The following is an 18,904-nucleotide window of genomic DNA, read 5'->3' on the forward strand; positions in this document are numbered from 1 at the left end:
CGGCGTGTGCTGCCGCTGCCTTCGCCGAGCCGGGATGCGAGTCGCCAGCTGGAACCCCGTACGTACCTCGGAAGGTTCAGATTTTCTTCGGACTTTTATTTGTTAGAATGACGAGGGAATCTGACGCGTGTTCGTTTACCGAAACGACTAGGGGATGGGTTAGTGAGATTGCGAAATTTTTTTCCTCCCCCCCCCCCCCTCCTATACTATACAATACGAATCTTTTCAATGCGGAAATAGTTTTTTGTCGGCGACATAGAAGATTAGCCGCCCTTCCTTGCAGAAAAAGAAAAAAAGTGTAGTAAATTAAAGGGTTTAAAGAACGGTTCAATTTTAATATCGGGTTTTACGTTAGATATGGCTTTGGAAGGGCTTAACCCTTTTTGTCATTTTCTTTTCATGGCGAATGATGTAGCTGATGCAAGGCACTTCCTCTCTGGAATCATAATCTTTGAATTTCTTGTCCGAAGAGCGCTGTTGATTATAAGTCTTCAAGCAATTCTATATTTGTTAACGTGTATCGTAGTTTTATTTTAGATCTGCAATAGCACGCGCACGCAATCAGCTAGTATTCTAGAAAACCTAGATCTCCGCCGCCATATTAGAGACTGATGCTTGTACTTGACCCCTACTCTGCCTTTAAAACACCAGTTAACTAGGTTTCTCTAATAAACTTAGCCAGTGAAGGAATAGACTGGTTTTGCACTCTAATGACTTATGCAATCTCATTCACACGGTCCTTCTGATAGGCTAAGTTGCTCAGGAGAAGATAATGTAATAGCCATTTTTTACATTACGAATTCCCGCATATGGGGATATATCCCAAAGAGCGAATAGTATAGACAAAATTACAACCGACACTCACCTCGCTGTACAGCGCTTATCATGTGAGCCCACGAAGAACAGCGCCACGGAGAATGATGCGCTGCCAATGACACACTGACCAGTGGTTGCGATTTGTAGTGGGGTTAGTTGTGTTGTAGGCGTCACTGAAAAATATAAAACGAAATACGTTACTCGTTACTTGCAAAAAAAAAAAGCGCAAAAAAACGCGTCACCGTAAGCGTTACCTATAAAAAGTAACGTACGTCACTTTTTGCGTTAGTTTTATTTATAAATTGACGGAAACAGATTTTTTTGGCGACAACGTTTTTTACACTAAGACAAAGGGCGTGTGCGCTTTTTTTTTTTCTAAAGTTGAACGTTTTGCGTGGGGAAAAAAGAGGCAAAATTGTGAAGGTATGCGGGATGAGTGCAATAATTAATGACTTGACGCCTGTTGTAAAAATCCAAAAGAAATTGAAGTGCACTTTTTAACGGTTATGGTAAGATGTAACGAGAAACGTAACTCCGTTACTCGCTACTTGAAATAAGTGACGTAAGTATGATACTTGTGTAGTTTTGAAAATGTGGCGACGTTACCCAAAAATGTAACGCCTTACTGTTAACGCCCTTGTAACGAGTAACCGCCAACACTTGTATTGGAGCGCGTCAGCATAGCGCTTCGCTATGCTGAGCGTCCTCAGTCTTGTCATGTGACACGAACGCGTGCCGGTAGAAAGCTCATCCAGATCGAAACGGGTCGGGGGTGCGGATCCAACCTGGGCAGCGTAACTGCAATTCCTCTTGTATTCTCACCAACTCTTCGACCAGCTGAGTGCGCAGATGTTCAAGCATTGCTTGGCCTTGCAGTCTTAGCTCTCACTATACTCCGTTTCACCATACGATGAACCGCAGAAAACCCTGCGAGCTTTCGGAGCCACGGGACCATCAGGAGTGGCGCGGTGATGCGCGGTACGCGCTGTCAGGTGGCACGTCCACAGCGTTGGATTGACTGGGATAGAGACCGGGATGGCTCATATCACCCGCTGCGGTCCATCGTAAGGTGGATTATTTTTGTTCCGAACCGGGAAGGAATGTCACCACTCTGACTGCATGAGAAGCCATGAACAACTGTTGTGACAACCATGATTGGAAATATGTGCCAACAAAATCATCTGAAAGAATTGCAGTGTGCAAGTTAAGTCTGGTCTACCCTTACTCGAAATAGCCCTTGTTCATAAAAAAAATTCGCTTCTTGAGAAGACGGAAAAGAAGAGGTGTTCCGCATTAGTTCCTACAGGCAGACCCGAGCGAAGCAGCCAAAATGACGAGGCTTGGGATACTTTTTCAGGAAGAATTAAAGCGCTGCAGAAAGTGTAGAATCACAGCCACCACACAGAGCTGCGGTGAAAGGGTGAAACAACCCCTTAGTCGAGGGCCGCAAAAGAGCGCACCTGTTGGCTCTAGTCGGCCTTGGCAACGCAGCTCCCGGGTCGCGATAACTGACCAACTGCACGGACGATTCACAAAAGACCCGATCATGAGTGGTGGTGATCACCCTCTGAAGAGGTTGGGGGCTGTGTGGCCGTATAGGAGGACGGGAGGGGGTTGAGGAGAAAAGAATCGGGCGTTCGATTCTGGACAATGCGATTCCGCGAAACTAAATTCACACCAAGTCGTCAACACAATCGACTCGCGGACCCTAAGTTCATAACACAGTCTCGCCACCCTACACACAGAAAGAGGAGCTTCAAAGACCACTGAGTTACTGCCGGCTTTGGCTTTTCTTTCACAAGTGACATCCCGCACACATGATTAAGAGCTCGCCACCTACTCCCCTTTCTTCTTGTGCCATAGGTGACCAATATGGGCTAAGCAAATAACAAAGAATATTAGGATCTCTTTCCATAGAGGACATTGAAGGCGGCACTCTATCTAGTGGGAAGAAGAAAAAAAGTAACCCCTTACGTTTTTTTTTTTATTGGGGCAACTCCTCTCCCTGTAGTCATAAGCAACCTCCGGCTTTAAAAATTCAGCTTGTCAGCCCATCCGCTCTCAACTGATATCTTACATATAAGCCAGTTTTTAAATGACGATGGATGTTTCCGGGTAAAACTAAATTTGATTGGGTGAATGCATGTCCCAGGTAGAGTTAGGGGACAGCACGCTAAACCTGATTTTTAGTGAACTCTGTAAAGCATCGTTCACACACTTGCAACCGAGTAAGACCGAGAGAGACAAGGCCGGTCTTTAAGCGTCTTGCGACAACGTACGACCAGATGTGCTGCTGCGGAGCAGGTCCTACTCCGTCGCAAAATGTTTAAAGAGGCTGTGCAACAATATTTGGTGGGAACGTTTCTCCTTTTATAACATCTTACAGGCACTGGCGGGCCCTAAGAATACTCAAACGCAACGCCACTGACCAAGAAGCGTCTTCGTTGCGTTGCAATTCCAAGGATAAAACCGAATCCTTTCTTTCAGTCTCTCCTTGGAAAAACTTGATGAGGAGCTGCGGGCACAATGCAAAATTTGATGACGTAAAGTGGGGATTGAAGTACACCCAAATGACGATGTTTGAATGCGATCCATAGATTAAACCCGAGCACTGCGTGAGCACTCTATTTAGGCTCGTGATAATTACTAGCTCGAGAAGCATTCGGGTAGTGGCCCGGGTCCAATCGCTGCAACGACGACAGTTGCCCAGCCATAACAATGCCTGGAACTCAGCGCATGTCCTGCGCTTTGCCAACCCCAGCGCGGGGCTATGATCAACATTGGCGGCATATAATCGGCTCCAGATCACGTGGCCGCTTGTTCTGGCTGCGAGTTGAGGGGGTAAACGCTGCTCGTTTTTCTTAAATTTTTTTCTGGGACTCCTATTGTTTGGGTGAAGAACGAACGCGTGATTGACGCCATTGGTGAAGGAGATCGCAGGCTAAGCTGAGGACTTACCCTGTTTACCTGTGAACGGAGACTGCAGCCAAAGCTACAAGATCGAGCAGCCCGCGCTCTTGGCTTTGAGACATGCATTTCTATCACGAGCGCTCGTTCTGGAGCAGAATGCTTCAAAGCATCGACCTCGAGCTATCGTGCTTGTTGCATCGGCTGTAGTGTCTCAGCATAGGGATAAACGAAGTATATCAACGCAAATATTTTGGTACGATCTACAAAACTTTTGTATTTTTAAAAGACCCCGCATAGTAACGAGCCCTCTAACTGTACACCTTACCCTCATTTATGGAGTGCATGGTATTTATAGTAAAGGCTGGTTCACACAGGAGTGTTTCCTTCCGCTTTCTTACGTTTCGTACAAGTCACCGGAGCATCAGTGCTTCGAATGTCGCGTGAAAGTCTTCTTCTTAAACTGGTTATTGCGTTTCATGCCCAGCACAGATGTCTCGGTGACTGTTGACGGACGCCGACGTAAGCTTTCGTAACAAGGCGCAACGTAATATAACGGTGCTCTGTGGACCGACCTTAAATGTGGTATTTTATGTTTTTGTCTTAAAGGTTTTACCTTAAAGGTTTGTATTCAGAACGTGTTTTTTTTTTTCTAATTACCGTTTTCATGCATTAAATAATAGACTAATTCGATAAATCCGACCTCGCGCCCGTTCTATTCTGGGAACCTGTGGGGCACCGTTATATTACGGTGCCCCAAAATACATAAGCGGAGCGCTTATGTATTTTGCTGCCTACTGATTCCCACAATGCATAACGTGGAATTACGCCGTAATGAGGTGCTTTGAGTTTTGGAATAAGTCTATTGCTCTTTCGTGCTCGTACAACAGGTAAAAACAGCGTTCCGGATCAGTAACGCGCCAGACATAAAAGGCTAGGTGTACAAGTTCTTAAATTTCGAGGTTGGTTGCAATGCTCAAACTATTGTTCAGAATAACCCTTACCGCTGTACTGCATAGACGTCGACTTGAAGCTTTTATTATGCTCTTAGATAGGTAAAAGGAAGCGTAAATTAACGTTCTTTTACTAAAGAATCTCGTCAAATGTCATAAACCTAATTAGTAAAGTGATGTGAAAGTTTTAAAAAAATTGTGCTTTATGCCAGGAAAACCAAGATGTGCCGGCCACGAACAACAAGGCGGGCGACTCGCGAGCACCAGGGCAGGACGCGGCTAAGGCAATGCCGGGACCCGATGGTGTCCTCAGCTGGTTCATGGCGGCGCTTTGCTTCATCGTGACCACGCTCTTCATGTGCATATTCCGCACCTCCAGTCTCCTCTACACCTCGTTCATGACGACTTTCCAAGTGTCGAGAGGGGAAGCATCGCTGCCCATCTGCATCTTCGTGGGCTTCACGAATCTTTCCGGTGAGGAAAATTCCAACTGGTACTCACTGTGGTAAAGAAGAAAGAAACAACTAAGAAAGAAAAAAAAGAAGATATAGTTACTGCCAGCGTAAGAACGACAAAGCCCGTCTTTTGAACGCCAGGCCCCAGACCGAGCTCCATGCCTTCCGCCGTTTTTCGACTGCGCGCGCTCGTGCTCGAGGTGCAGCAGACACTCAAGCGTTGTTGAAGAAAGAAAGCTCGTCCTCAATACCGTTGTTACCTTGCCAGTTACTAAACTCTGTTTCATACTTAGCGTGCAACGCTGTCAAGGCTACTGGCGCGAGCGCGTGGCTTCATCTATGGTTTTGTTTGCGCGAGAACGCGTGCAAATGATCAACGAGATCAAGCCCCACGCTCGCGCCAGTAGCTCTGACAGCGTTGCACGCTAAGTATACCGCTGTTTTCTTCTGTTGGCCACCGTGTTGAAGTTTGTCGTAGCTGAGTTGGGAGGAAATAGAAAATCACTTTATTGGCCGATTAGGAGGAGCTAGAATTCAAGGGGTTCGTGCCAATGGTTGTACTTTTTTCTCAGCTATATTATTTCACTGCAGTTATACTTAAACACGGGGTAAAATATACCACAAGTAAAACAAAAATGTTTTTTTTTTTAGCAATTCTTTTTTAAATTTTGTTTATGTTATTTTCTCGACACTCAAGTCTGCATTGTTGTCGTAGGTTGTTTCCCGGTCTGCGTTGCGCCTCAGTGTGGCAATCCTAACTTCCGTAAAACCACCCCTTTTGTTCGAGGATTTTTCGGAAGAAACTTTAGGAAACAAAAGGCGCCTTTGGGAAGGCGAGGGGAAAACCTTCATTTTACGAACTTTGGGGTGAAATATGAGTCACAATCAAGAAAAAAGCGATGTTTTCCTCATGAGCTCAACCAAAGCCACCATAACTAATCGGAGCTAGCAACAGGATTTGGGTGCTCGAAAGAATGTTCACGTTTGCTCGTGTCATGAACACGACTTCATACCGAAAAACTCGGAAAATGGCGGCATGTCAAGAATGTATTTGAGATAATGAGTACAAGATACTCAGAAATGTAATTAAAATAGAGTGTCAAATACTCTCGATCAGAAGTATTTGCAAGATACCAAGATACTTCAAAATGTATTTGAAATATAGTATCTTGAGTAGAGTATTTGAGATAGGCACAATCTGAGTGAACGCCTTCTGCAACCTCACTTTAGTGAGGAACATACTATAAACGCCAAAAGTTGTACACAATGACAAAGAGTTTTTAAAACTGCAGTACAGAAGTCTAAATACAAGGGTCAATGATGTGGTTGGATGGGCCAGTTGGTACATGCAAAGGGTGTCAAGCGCCGAAAAAACAAGGACCGAGACACGAAGAAAACGACGACACAGGGCGCAAGGGTCAATGTTTAGGTAAAAGAGTCCTCTTCTTCATGACGCTCGTGGATGCAAGATTGTAGATCCATCTTGAACCTGTCACTACGCTTAATTTAAAAGAACCTGTCTGCATATATGCGGTTTAATTACCCACCAGCCGTCGTTTCTGAACCGCTGCTTGTCAGTAATGAAGGTATAGTACCTGTTCTTAAAAGGAATGCGAACGCTTAAATAACAAGCTAATTGATGATCTACTTTAGGGCAATGTGTTATACCTGGCCTCACTATCACGCTATGGCGTCATTTTTTATGCCAAACTGCAATATAATTTGTCGTGGGCTGGTAAACGTTTTTTTTTTAGAGGGCGGCGTGGGGGTTGCCATGGTACAGAATGTGACAAAGTGCGGTGATATCGGCTTCCGATATACCGCAAGATAAACTGCAATTAATAAGGTTGTCTTGCACCGGAACATTATTCAGATCTGTTAATGAAGACAGAGGGCAATACGATAAACAATCCTTTGAGGTTTCTTTTTTTCAATTATTGCAGGCTTGGTATCTGGGCCAATGATTCACTCGTTTGGAATTCAAAGTGTGGCCATTTTTGGCGGACTTTTGATGTCCATTGGATGCATCGTATCATTATTCGCCACCGGGATCACGTTTCTCGTGTTTTCTCTCGGACTGATATCTGGTAAGTGATGTATATAAGTCGTGCGATGGATGTAATTAACTTATAAGGCTGCTGTCTCATGCGGCGTTTGTGACTATTATATATGAAATGTGAGATGAGCATGCCGGTAGGTATGTGACATGGTATTCAAAAGAATAAGCGAAATTTACGCGCATACGATTGTTATAAGTTTGAATTGAAGGACTTTCACATTTGGCGCTTTCGCGCCAAAAAGCGTTGTAAAATAAGAAAATACATTATGAATTTAGCTTTGGCAAAAAAAGCATACGTATTTCTTTTCCCAGCCAAGCAAAAAAATAAAGAAACAGAAAAAAAAACCAAACAACAACAACATTACAGCATCAACAACAACAACAACAAGTAAGGTATGTGTACATTCGCCTATAAAGGAGTTGATTAAACCCCTTCTTTTACGGACTTAGGAATTATTGAGGGCGAACTGCTTTAAAGAATCGTCGAACCAGCGCAGGTCGATGGGTGTGCGCTTAGCCGAGTTCTCGGGCTCATTCGAGATTTATCTCAAGGAGTTTCGTTTAAAGATTTTTGAGGTGCCCTTGAAACAGGTGTTAAATGAAGAGTAGAGTGTGTCCTCGAAGACACTTACGAGACGTTTTTCTGATACCGGAAAAAATAAACCACGCATCGGCGAAGGCTCAGCCTCCGCCAAAATGTAGCCCTAGCGGTGTTAACCCGATGCCAAAGTTTAAGAACATAATATATAAAAGTTACTAGTGATTTTCTAAGAATTCTAATGCCAAAAGGGGACCCTCTCTTGTTTACTGGGGCCATTCAAGTCCATGTATTCGAGGGCTCCGTTAGCCGCCATTTTGCCATTAGAAAGCTATGGAAATTGCTTTAAGTGTTTGATGTGACAAAGGTTAGTTTTGAAACTTTGGCCGCCGGCTTAGACCGCTAGTGCTATATTTTAGACCACTAGTGATAAAATATATCAAAACCCATCAAGGTTTTTTTCTTTTTTTTTGACGGCCTGTAGAATTAATGACCCCTTTAGAGAGACCATGCTTTGCAGGGTCTCTCTAAATTCTGTTAATTTTTTCTCCGCCGGATGACAGTAATAAGTAGTTGGGACCGTTTTTGTTTTCGTTTTTGTTTTTGTTGGAGCTAAGGCCGTCTACAGACGATGACATGTTAAGAGTAAAGAAAATTAAAGCTCCTCCAACCTCTCCGCTCCCAAAACGTTCGCGTTCGACGACGCGAAGAGGGAAAGATTGCAAAATCACGATCGCTTCGAAGTTTGGGAATAAGGATTCCCACATAGCCCCATATGTATTTACCTCTTACTTTTCACGGTAAGATGTGAATATATGTTTTATAGTAAGCTAAGTACGGATATACTAGGCACTAAGAAACTTAAATGAGCTTTGAATACCATAAATTTGTTCTGATCTCCTTTACAAGACTATGTAGTATCTGTAAATTTTTTACGCAAAAGTGGTGTTCTTAATAAAAAAATGAAAGCCGTTTACAACTCCCTGTAACGCCGAATTAGAGAGCAGCTCTTGAGGAGGAGGAGGGAAGGGTACTGAGGTTCACGTGTTTTCGGGAGGGGGGGGGGTGGGGGGGGGGGCAAGTGACCTTGAAGGGGGGGGGGGGGTCACGTGACCGTAGTGGGGTCACATGACCCCCTCCCCAAGGTCACGTGGGAGTCACGTGACCTGGGGGTGTCACGTGACCACGGGGGTCACGTGACCCCCAAAGAAATTTTTCCGCTAGATTTAGCGGGGAAATTTTTTCCGCTAGATTTAGCGGGGAAATTTCACCGCTAGATTTAGCGGGGAAATTTTTCCGCTAGATTTAGCGGGGAAATTTTACCGCTAGATTTAGCGGGGAAATTTTTTCTGCTAGATTTAGCGGAGAAATTTTTCCGCTCGATTTAGCGGGGAAATTTTTCCGCTAAACCTAGCGGAAAAAGTTTCCCGCTAAATCTAGCGGAAAAATTTCTCCACTAGATTTAGCGGGGAAATTTACCCATAATGCACCGCGCGGTTACGCCGACGCCGCTCAAACCGGAAACGGGCGCCTAAGAGCTGCGCTCTAAAAAAAGAAAACCAATTTAAAAGAAAAAAAATTTTTTTGACGCATCGGGGTTCTACCATACCACTCAATGTTTTCTGGAACTCCGTGACTCTTATACCTGTGCCCGCAAATAAATCTGCTAAACCGAAAGAAGCATTCGGAGTTTGTTTCTTTATTTTTTTCTCTAGAAAGGGAAGTGACGTCAAGAAGCACTCTTGGTTTTCGGTAGGACTTAGTGGCCGCTCAGCGCGGCTCCCGCGGTTGGCTATAATGCACGGCGGTCGGTGAGGCATCGGCCATATAATTCTCTGTTTACCCTTATGCTGAGACTGCAGCGAAAACTACAAGCGTGAGCCAACTCGGGCTGGCTTGGAGACGTGCATTTCTAGTGCCAGTACTCGTTCTGCGGAAGAACGCTTCAAAGCAGCATCCTCGAGCTCTCGTTCTTGTGGCATTAGCTGCAGTTTCAGTTTAAAGGGCCGTTGCAAAAATGTTTCATTGGAATGTTTTTCTCTTTACGCGATCTCACTGCACTAGTGGGACTCAAGGATACTCGCACGCAATGTCACTGGCCAAGAAACTTCTTTGTTGCGGTGTAATTTCAAGGACATAAGCGAGTGTTTTCTTTCAATCTCTCCTTTGCGAAACTTGATTACATAGCTGGGCGGTCGCAGTACCGCTCACTGACGATATTTAAATGCGGCTTATAGATTGGACCCGAGCATTGCGTGGGCACTCGATTTGGGCTCGTGATAATCGATAACTCGAGAAGCATTCGGGTAGTGGCCCGTGTCCAATCGCTGCAATGACGACAATAACTGAACCATATACAGTGTCTGGAACTCAGCGCGTGTCCTGTGCCTTGCCAACGCTAGCGCGTGGCTATGATCAACATTGGCGGCATATAATCGGCTCCATATCACGTGGCCGCTTGTTCTGGCTACCAATTGAGTAAGTGAACGCGGATCGTTTTTTTTTTTTTTTTCTAATTTTTTTTTTGCGATTTTTATTGCGTGTGGTGAAAACCGAACGGGTGTTTCACAGGTTAATAACGTCAGGGATTCGTTCTAAGCGGTACTTGCGCAAAGTACAAAAATCGTTGCAGCGCTCCTTTAAGGGTGAACGGAGTATGGTTGTTGTCGAACTCATCAACTTGGAAGAATTGGATGACAACTCTGTGCTTGCAAGCGAGTGAGTTCCCGTTCAGCGACCTCACACTGACGGAACGGAAGATTCTTCTCAGGAGGCGAAACTCTGGATCGGCGCTGTGCGAAGGCGCCCCAGACCTGCCCCTGAGCCACCGACTCCTCAGTCGCCGCGTCAGAACGACTCTCCTCTCCGCCCGACTCGCCGACGCCGCCGCAACACCAAGAGCGCGTCATTCGTTTGAACCAGTCGCCTGACGAGGAGCCCGTTGTCGTCACGCTTCGACGTCACGCAATTCAGTTTAGTTTACGTTTCTGCCATCGCCTCGAGGTAGTCTGAGGCATCGTTCCAGGCGCGATTATTACCACAATTTTTTAATTGATTGGTGCGGCACCCAAACGTCTGTTCAGGTATATAACTGGACCAAAAGTGTCTAAAACGTGCCTGACACCCACTTACATCATCAAGTAAAACTTCTAAATCACCTTCGTGGTCAATTTAAACACCAAATTTGGCCCGACTTGGCGTCCTTACTAAAACTGTGCTTCTATTGTGTTGACGCGATTTATTATTCTTATTATTACTATAATTATTATTACTACTTTATTAATATTATTTTTCTTAATAATATTATTGTTACTACTTTAATATTATTATTTATATTACTAATATTCTCATATGTAATCGTTTCTTCCTGTTTGATATCGTCATCTGGTATTTGTGCTTTTGGTATAAATATCTACGTCTGTTATTTCCTTAGTTTAACACTGTAACTTATTTTTGTACTTTTGCACCTCGCAGGAACAGGCCAGGGTATACTCTTCAGCTGCACCATCGTTTGTATCAACGAATACTTCGACAAGCGCAGAGGCTTTGCGCTTGGCTTGAACCTCGCGGGAGCCACCATGGCGTCGTTCGTCTTCCCCAAAATACTCGAGTTCGTGCTGTTGGAGTACGGATTAAAGGGAGCGTTGCTCCTCCTCGGAGGAATGCTTCTCAACATTCCTGCGATTAGTTTTCTTTTTCGTCCACCCCCGTGGATCAAGAACGAAAACAAAACCGTAGTCGAGGTGACAGACTCATCCGAGGATCCGTATGACGTCCTGGGGAAAATGTCCATCGTGTGCACCATGAACGCCGACCAGGACAAGCTGTACCTCAAGATTGAACCGTCGAACGCAGGACGACGAGGAACTCTGATTACCCTCGGCGACCGCGAGGCGGTTCGCAGAGGAAGGGTCATCAGCTTTGGTGAGGGACCACATCGGATCAGTACAGAGGCGGACACGAGCCACACGGAACAGGGGTCCTTGCACTCGAGGCGAGGAACCATAATCAGGTCGACCGAGACCGACACGGTGTTCAGGAGCGTTGCGCCCAGCCCTGCCGACGTGCAGAACCAGAACATGTCCAGAAGAGGCACGTTGCTCAGCGTCGCTGGATCCCTCGCTCGTGAGTCGGTGCTCGGGTTCGTGGACGCCCAGCCGACGAGGCGGGGAACTGTTATCAGCATGGGCAACCGATGCCAAATAGAACTTTCGACGGTGCCAAAAGAGACGCTGAAAATCCCCCTTCACAGCATCCAGGCGGCTCGCCCGCGCACCGCCATGGACAGTGTCAGAGACGTGCTCTTGATGCCACGCTTCTACTTCTACACGATGAGTTACTTTTCGTTCTCATTCTTTTTGGACGGATTCCTCACCATCATCGTTGACTATGGAGTGGATATTGGACTGGACATGGCGGATGCAGTATACGTCTTAACCTTCTTCTCGGCGACCGACACCATAGGGAGAATCTTTGTTCCCATTCTCACGGATTGCAAGGTGTTCACCAACACGGGACTCATGACCGTCTGCTATTTTGTGATGGCATTCCTCGCTCAAGCGATTCCGTTCGCACAGACTAAAGTAACATTTTGGGTGGTAACGATATCACTAGGTGTGCCCATAGGTTATCTCATGGTGGGAATCTCGGACGTGCTAGCTACAGAAGTGGGCATGAGAAACCTTCCTATTGCATACGGCATTCTGGCTAGTGTGACGGCCATCGGTTCCTTTTCAATACCTGTGGTGATTAGTAAGTATAAATTCGCGGCACTTATTCTGTGAATGTTATGTGTGCTATGTAGAATGATGCCCTAAATTGTGGACACCGCGGAGGGGGACATACGAAGGGGGGCGACAAGCGATGATCATCCGGCAGGCAAAATAGCTGTGGTGCCCCCGGCTCAGCCACAAGATCGGCCTTGTACGAGCGCCCTCCCCTGCTCGGGCTGTTTCACTGAGGGCTACATCATAACGCTGATCTTCGCCTGCCGCCAGTTTAGCACTCGTATGAGATGGCATAAGTTGCGTGTTTCGTGTAAGTTTGGTGAGTGCTGTGCGTGTTGTTCTTGGTAATTACTGATAGATCTTCTTTTGTGTTTTCCTTTTTTTACTTTAAACAATGAGGGTGGGGGGGGCAGTCATAAGCTGGGATCCCAGCTCCCGTGACTTTGAATTTGCTTCAGATAACTAAGGGCCATTGTAAGCTTTTATTTACAATAAAATAAAACGGCACGTCAATAGTTCTCGAAGACAATTGACCGCTTTCTAAAGGCAGAATCTGTATTGTCTGATTGGTTTAATATAAATATTACTAACAAATATACATATCAGATCTGCCCTATGAAATTACAAACCAGGAAACTTTGTAGTCTCGTTTTTCTTTTCTCATCTTTTAATCTTTTTTTTTTTTTGCTGTGGGAAGTGACGTTTCTGTAGAGATATTCCATTGCCCTTGAGAAATTGCGAGAAAAAGTTCAACCAGAGTGTGGATAAATCTTGTGCTTGTTTGTGCTATGCTGCATGCGTCAAAGTAGTACTTTCTTGTTGGCACTAGCCAAAGTTTTTTCTGCGGTTTTGAGCTGTCTAACTTATGTCCACTTTCCTTTCAGGTTTTTTCAGGGACACGTATGGTTCGTACGACGGACTCATGAGGTTCATGGGAGGAATGATACTCATGTCTTTCTTGTTTACGGCCGGTCTATGGCTCAGCGACCCTATCAAGAAACGGAAACCCAAGCTGGACACTGCGGGCACTGCGGTTGACAACAACAACGTTTCACAGGCGGTCAAGATGTAGAACACTCATACAATTTACTTTTTCAATTCCATTTCGTTCTACTGCAGTTATTTGTAAAAAAAAAAAAAAAGAAAAAAAGAAATGAAAGCCGTTTACAACTCCGTGGAACGCCGGATTAGAGCGCAGCGCTTGAGGAGGAGGATCGAAGGGTACTGAGGGATAGGTGACTGCCTTAGGTCACGTGACCTCAGGGGGGGGGGGGGGGGGGGGAGTCACGCGACCTCAGGGGGGGTTACGTGAGGGTAACTCTTATAACCCTCGTGACCCTCGTGAGGGTAACCTTCGTGACTCTCGTGAGAGCAACCCTCCTGACCCTCGTTAGGGTAACCCTTTTGAGGGTAACTAACCGTCGCAACCCTCGTGAGGGTAACGCTCATGACCCTCCTGATCTTCGTGAGGCTAACCCTCGTAAACCTCGTGAGAGCAGACCTCGTAACCCTCTTAACCCTCACAAGGGTAACCCTCGTGACGTCATTATGAAGACTACCGATAACGCAACGCGCGGTTACGCCGCTGGCATGCAATGCGTTGCATGCAAGCTTCGCATGCGCGTTGCATGCAACGCGCGGCTACGCCGACGCGGACGGCAATGGCGACGGCGACGCCGCTCAAGCCGGAAATGGGCGCCTAGGAGCTGCGCCAGCCGAGTGCAGCTCCAGCTTTCACCGTGGTAAGGAAAAACTAGCGCCAGAAGGCGCCAGTGGCAGAAAGGCGAACATACGTACGGTGTGAGACGGAAGTTTCTCGATCACGAAAGATAGCCAGATGGCGGCACCACTGTCGTTGGCGTACGCCGTGCGCCCTCCTCGCCTCCTCCCCCCCCCCCCCCCCCCCCCCCCGTTTTTTTTTCTTTTCGGTTTTTGTCTTGTCGCTCGACCGGTGCCGTGCCGTCAGCTGCGAGCGGCCAGCACAGCAGCGGTTGAGCAGACGAGCGCGCGCGCTACACTTTACAACAATTGCGCTTCGCGTTATATTACCAGTGCAATAAAAACAGAAACAGCAGGTTCATTGAAATGCATTTTTTATTGAACACCATTCAAATGAGTTGCGGTATTTGAAGCACGTATTTACAAACTCAGTTGACAGTCCACCGCCCTCCAAGGGGAACCAAGAACTAGTAGGCAGTAAACGTTGTCAAATATGTAAAAAGAAATTAATTACTTTAATGTACAAACTAACAGAACAACACACATTATCGTATTATCTAAATGGCTCTATAAGCAATTCCTACAAACAAAAATGCTGAATACCCAGACATACAAATCAACACCGAAATAAAGCAAAAGGCTTGCTTTTTAAGTTAATTAATGCAGGGTTACAGGCGAGCTGCATAAAAATAAACGATAAATAGACCTAAAACAAACTCGCTAATTGGCACCCGCAAAAAAGAAAAAAGAAACTAATGTTTTGGTGTGACTATATATCTGACAGTAGCTAGGTGCTTTTAGGTACTCTACCCTAAGATGTAAACACGAAGCTGTAAAATTAACTGAAGATTGCTCTGACAGCAACTCACCTTTGCGTTTTTCCGCAAACAAATCTTCCTACAGCTTGCAAACGCTGCACAAACGACGCTGGAGCAGCTTGCTCATCGGCAGGATTCCAAAGTCCTGGCGATTTGCATACGTAATCCATTTCGATGCTGTAATAGAAAGGTTGAGAAAAATCATATATTTCAAAGCTTCTACTTTCGAACGCTGACAAAAAAGTTTCATATAGAGGCTCACTTGTCGTTTGTTGGAAACCGGAAGAATGAGCACTCCGAGTTCTTTTAAAGAATTGTTACACCACTTCGCCGCGCAGTAGACTCCGTAATACGCCGTCATGAGGCACGCAAAACACTCGGCAGAGTCTCTGTCAAACTAGAGACGGCTCTAATCATTATCTGAGTGCAGCCGCGCAGCTCCGTACTGCGGTAAATACTGCACTTTCGATTTAAACACGCGGTGGAAGGAACACGGTGGAAGGAACACATTTAGGTGATGACTCTGGCCGCTCTTCCCACGGGGAGCGAGCGAGTAGATCGTGTTCGGAGATAGCCTCAAACCAGAAGTAGTTTCTTCCGCGCCGCCGTGGAGGGCGCTGCGGTATGAGGTCCCTCCTCGGTGGTCACGGTGTCGGCGGAGCAGGGTTGTAAAAGTTACTTCAAAAATGTACCTAAGATACAGTTACAGTTACTCATACGAAAATGTACCTAGGTGCGTATCTAGCTACTCGCTGAAAAATGTACCTAGGTACAGGTACAGTTACTTCAAAGGTACATTTTATTTTCACGTCAAGTATTTTTCTCAAATTTGTCACATTAATATTGGAAGTAAATCCTTTGTATACTGGGATGTACACCAAAACAAGTTTGATAAACGTGCTTTATTGGTGTCAATGGGAGAAATAAGGCAAAACGCTCTCACCAGAGCATTCGAAGACTTTTTCTTTTTCACTTGAGTGCTCGATTTGACCTCAGAATCAGGACTTCTTCGAAATGTTCATCCGACATCTTCAATCGCAGTTTGGTAGCAATTGTTCCTCCTATGCTAAAAACGCGCTCCAGCGCCGCACTGCTTGGAAGCCCCGTGTTGAATTTTAAGAACACGCGTTTCAGAAGCGGCATGTGCTTGAGACAGTCCAGACTTCTTGTCGGAGCAAGTTCGGTGTACTGTACAAACTACTATTCCCATGAAGCAGATGAGGACGATGTTTCGAAGTTAATGAAGTGCTTACAGTCTTCTTCATCCTCACCACTTTGTTCGCCTGACGACGCTTTTTTTATAGTTGATGTTCGCATAAGTTCGTTCTTTAGATAATCCCAGGCCCGCTTCCGTTCCACTTCGTTGTCTATCCATGCAACCTACAATTTTGGATAGCATACGGCAGATATTATCAAATGTTTTCTTTTTCCATACCTGCAAACCTCTTATTGATCGCCGTGATTAAGCTCTTGACCACCAGGCGGCAGTACCTCAAGTTCTCCGTCAGCAACGCGGACATTTTTTGTGAAGTGAAGCCACTGTAGGCAGGAGATATGCCATAAACATGCTGTTTTTGCGCAAGTTATAGCTTGTGTGAGAGGTGTAAACACCTGAACATACTCATCAATAAAGTCAATGTCTGACTTCGTGAATCGCGAAATCTTAAAATTCTCACAAACTTCCTTCAACTTTCCCTCACTGTGACAAGCATTCCGTGAAGCGATTTGAGGCAATCGTATGTATAGAGTTTCACCGCGTGAGGACAGGCGTGGGCAAATATCCTTCACAGCTTGAAGAGATGGCGTCAGCAACCACATTAGACCTCGCTTGCTTCTTCCATAATGCCGAGCACTTGCTGAAAGGATTGGAGTTGAGTCCTCACGTGCCTTACTCTCACGCTTCAATTGGCTCACCGAGGACACAGCTTCCACTGTTTATACGACGTCCCGCTCAAACTCGCTTGTTGACGTGGCTTGCCCTTCAGCGCCAGCACTGGCATCGAAGCCATTGGCGGGCCCAGAAGACGTCGGCGGCATGGAGAAACGAAGAGTCGAGTGTACACGCACCTAACCTTCGCAACGCAGCGACGAGCGAAAGTCTTCAAGCTTTCACGTTTTTTCTTTCGTTTTTAGGAAGGCAGAGAATATTTTAACGGCGAGCGGGTTTGCGAGCTCGGGTCACAGAAAATCTGTCGGATGTCGGTGGCGTCGGTGGCGTGACGGGAAATTCCTGAATGGTCGATAGGGTCGTGACGTCACAGCCACATGACTTCGCGCGGGAATTTCAAACAACCCACAACGCTCATGTGAAACGTGACGTCATGCGTGGAATGAAGGTGGTTAAATACATACGAATTAATGGTCGCCGCATGCTTCAAATGATCCCACTTGATAAACTGATTCATTTGCCTTAAAGAAAAATTTGAAGAATTTACGCAGGATCGCACTCACGACCCTTTGGTTGCGAGCCAGACATGCTACCGACTAGGCAACGGAGGGCTTGGGAATGGCACTGCGATCCTGCCGTCGTTATAGAGCCTCGATGTCTGTCTGTGTCAGGGTAAAGGCATTATCGCATCGAGTGTTGTTAGCGCGTGCCGAGCAAACACATAAATAAACCTTGCGGGGTAAAATGGCATCAAAGCACTGGTAAAAGCTCCTAGATCGCGCCGGGAGTGTTGTATCATAAGAACTAGGTCGTTGTGTGACTCAAGAGCATGAGAAGCGATTGAGAAGGCCATGCGAAGGGGGCCCGATAACCCTGTCGCGTTCAACTCTTAAAGGCGAAGGTTAATCGTCCTCCCATTATTTTTTCTTCACAAACATTTTCAGTTTTGTAGAGTGCAAAATTTGAGTTCGATTTATTGCGTGGAAACACTACGTGAAGTTAAATTGCTTGACGACTGTAATTATGATTTATTTTCAGTTATATGTTATATTCTATTTTCTACGATTTTGACGAAGTGAATAGGAAAGTACCTGTAAAAAGTAACTTCACTTAGTTACAAGTTACTGGAAAATGTACCTAAGATACAGATACAGATACTGAGAAATGAAAGTACCTAGGTTTGTACCTCAGGTACAACAAAAGTACCGAGATACCGATTTACAGTTACTTGTACCTAGGTACTTTACAACCCTGCGGCGGAGTAGCGTGCTCGCGTTTTTCGCCGCTTGGGACTGTGGTGGTGGTGTGCGGCCAGTGGCTGGCCTCGTGATTTGTTTTGGTGCTGCGTCGATCACAGGTGCCACCATCGTGCACGAAGGTGAACATTAACCCGAAAAAGAAGAAGGAAGAGAACACAGATTTACGGACTCTGGCGACATGGTGGCGGCGTGACGGCGGTGAGGTACAACATGAAGCGGTGCGCGATGGAATGCAGGACCACTGCTTGGAGAAACAACCGGAGCGGTCGGTTTGGGAGGGACCCTATACTTCAGCGCCATCTGCCCCCTCGCGAGTGAAGCGTTCTTTGCGCCGAACATAATCGGGTCCCTGCGTCAGACAGAGAGTCATCACCTAAATTTGTTTCTTCCGCCGTGTCCTCTGTGCACGTTGCAGGTTCATCGCGTACTCTGGCCCGCGTCATGTGGTGCCAGCGCTGCCTAGCTTGCTCGGTTGCTAAGCAAGACTAGAGTCATTGAAGGTTTCCAGACTACCAAAATCACGACCTACTCTATACTTACTATCACTCTATCTGGAAACACTCCAGCACGCACCTCCCGGAGAGCCGATTTTCAGCGGCGCCTCGTGGCGGTTCCTGGAAGTCGGTATTTTTTCGTTTATTCCGTGCTGCACCAAGTTGAGTTGGCGGCGCGCGGGCGCAGCCAATACCATCTGGTGCTGGCTAGGCAAACTAAACAATAGCAAACTTATTAACGGATTGGGCCCTTTCAGTATCCTTTACATAG

The 18,904-nt window shown here is 46.1% G+C and overlaps 1 protein-coding gene across 1 annotated transcript; it reads left to right on the forward strand.

Moving 5' to 3' along the window:
• Positions 1–4: 4 nt before the first annotated feature.
• Positions 5–13,527, forward strand: LOC8027267. The gene is made up of 5 exons (XM_029982628.2): positions 5–58; positions 4,889–5,150; positions 7,075–7,218; positions 11,203–12,480; positions 13,340–13,527. Exons 1-5 carry the CDS (start codon positions 35–37, stop codon positions 13,525–13,527), a joined length of 1,896 nt encoding a protein of 631 aa, XP_029838488.2. The 5' UTR covers positions 5–34.
• Positions 13,528–18,904: the final 5,377 nt, after the last annotated feature.

This window comes from Ixodes scapularis, unplaced genomic scaffold, assembly GCF_016920785.2.
Source record: "Ixodes scapularis isolate PalLabHiFi unplaced genomic scaffold, ASM1692078v2 PGA_scaffold1__304_contigs__length_218370807, whole genome shotgun sequence".
Classification (NCBI taxonomy): domain Eukaryota; kingdom Metazoa; phylum Arthropoda; class Arachnida; order Ixodida; family Ixodidae; genus Ixodes; species Ixodes scapularis.

What these genes read in the sequence shown, in the direction of transcription:
- LOC8027267 (XM_029982628.2), top strand. Translation starts at nt 35, where the DNA reads ATGCGAGTCGCCAGCTGGAACCCC. An exon ending in GAGTCGCCAGCTGGAACCCC is followed by an intron (nt 59 to 4,888) that starts GTACGTACCTCG and finishes GCTTTATGCCAG; the next exon opens with GAAAACCAAGATGTGCCGGC. An exon ending in TTCTCTCGGACTGATATCTG is followed by an intron (nt 7,219 to 11,202) that starts GTAAGTGATGTA and finishes TGCACCTCGCAG; the next exon opens with GAACAGGCCAGGGTATACTC.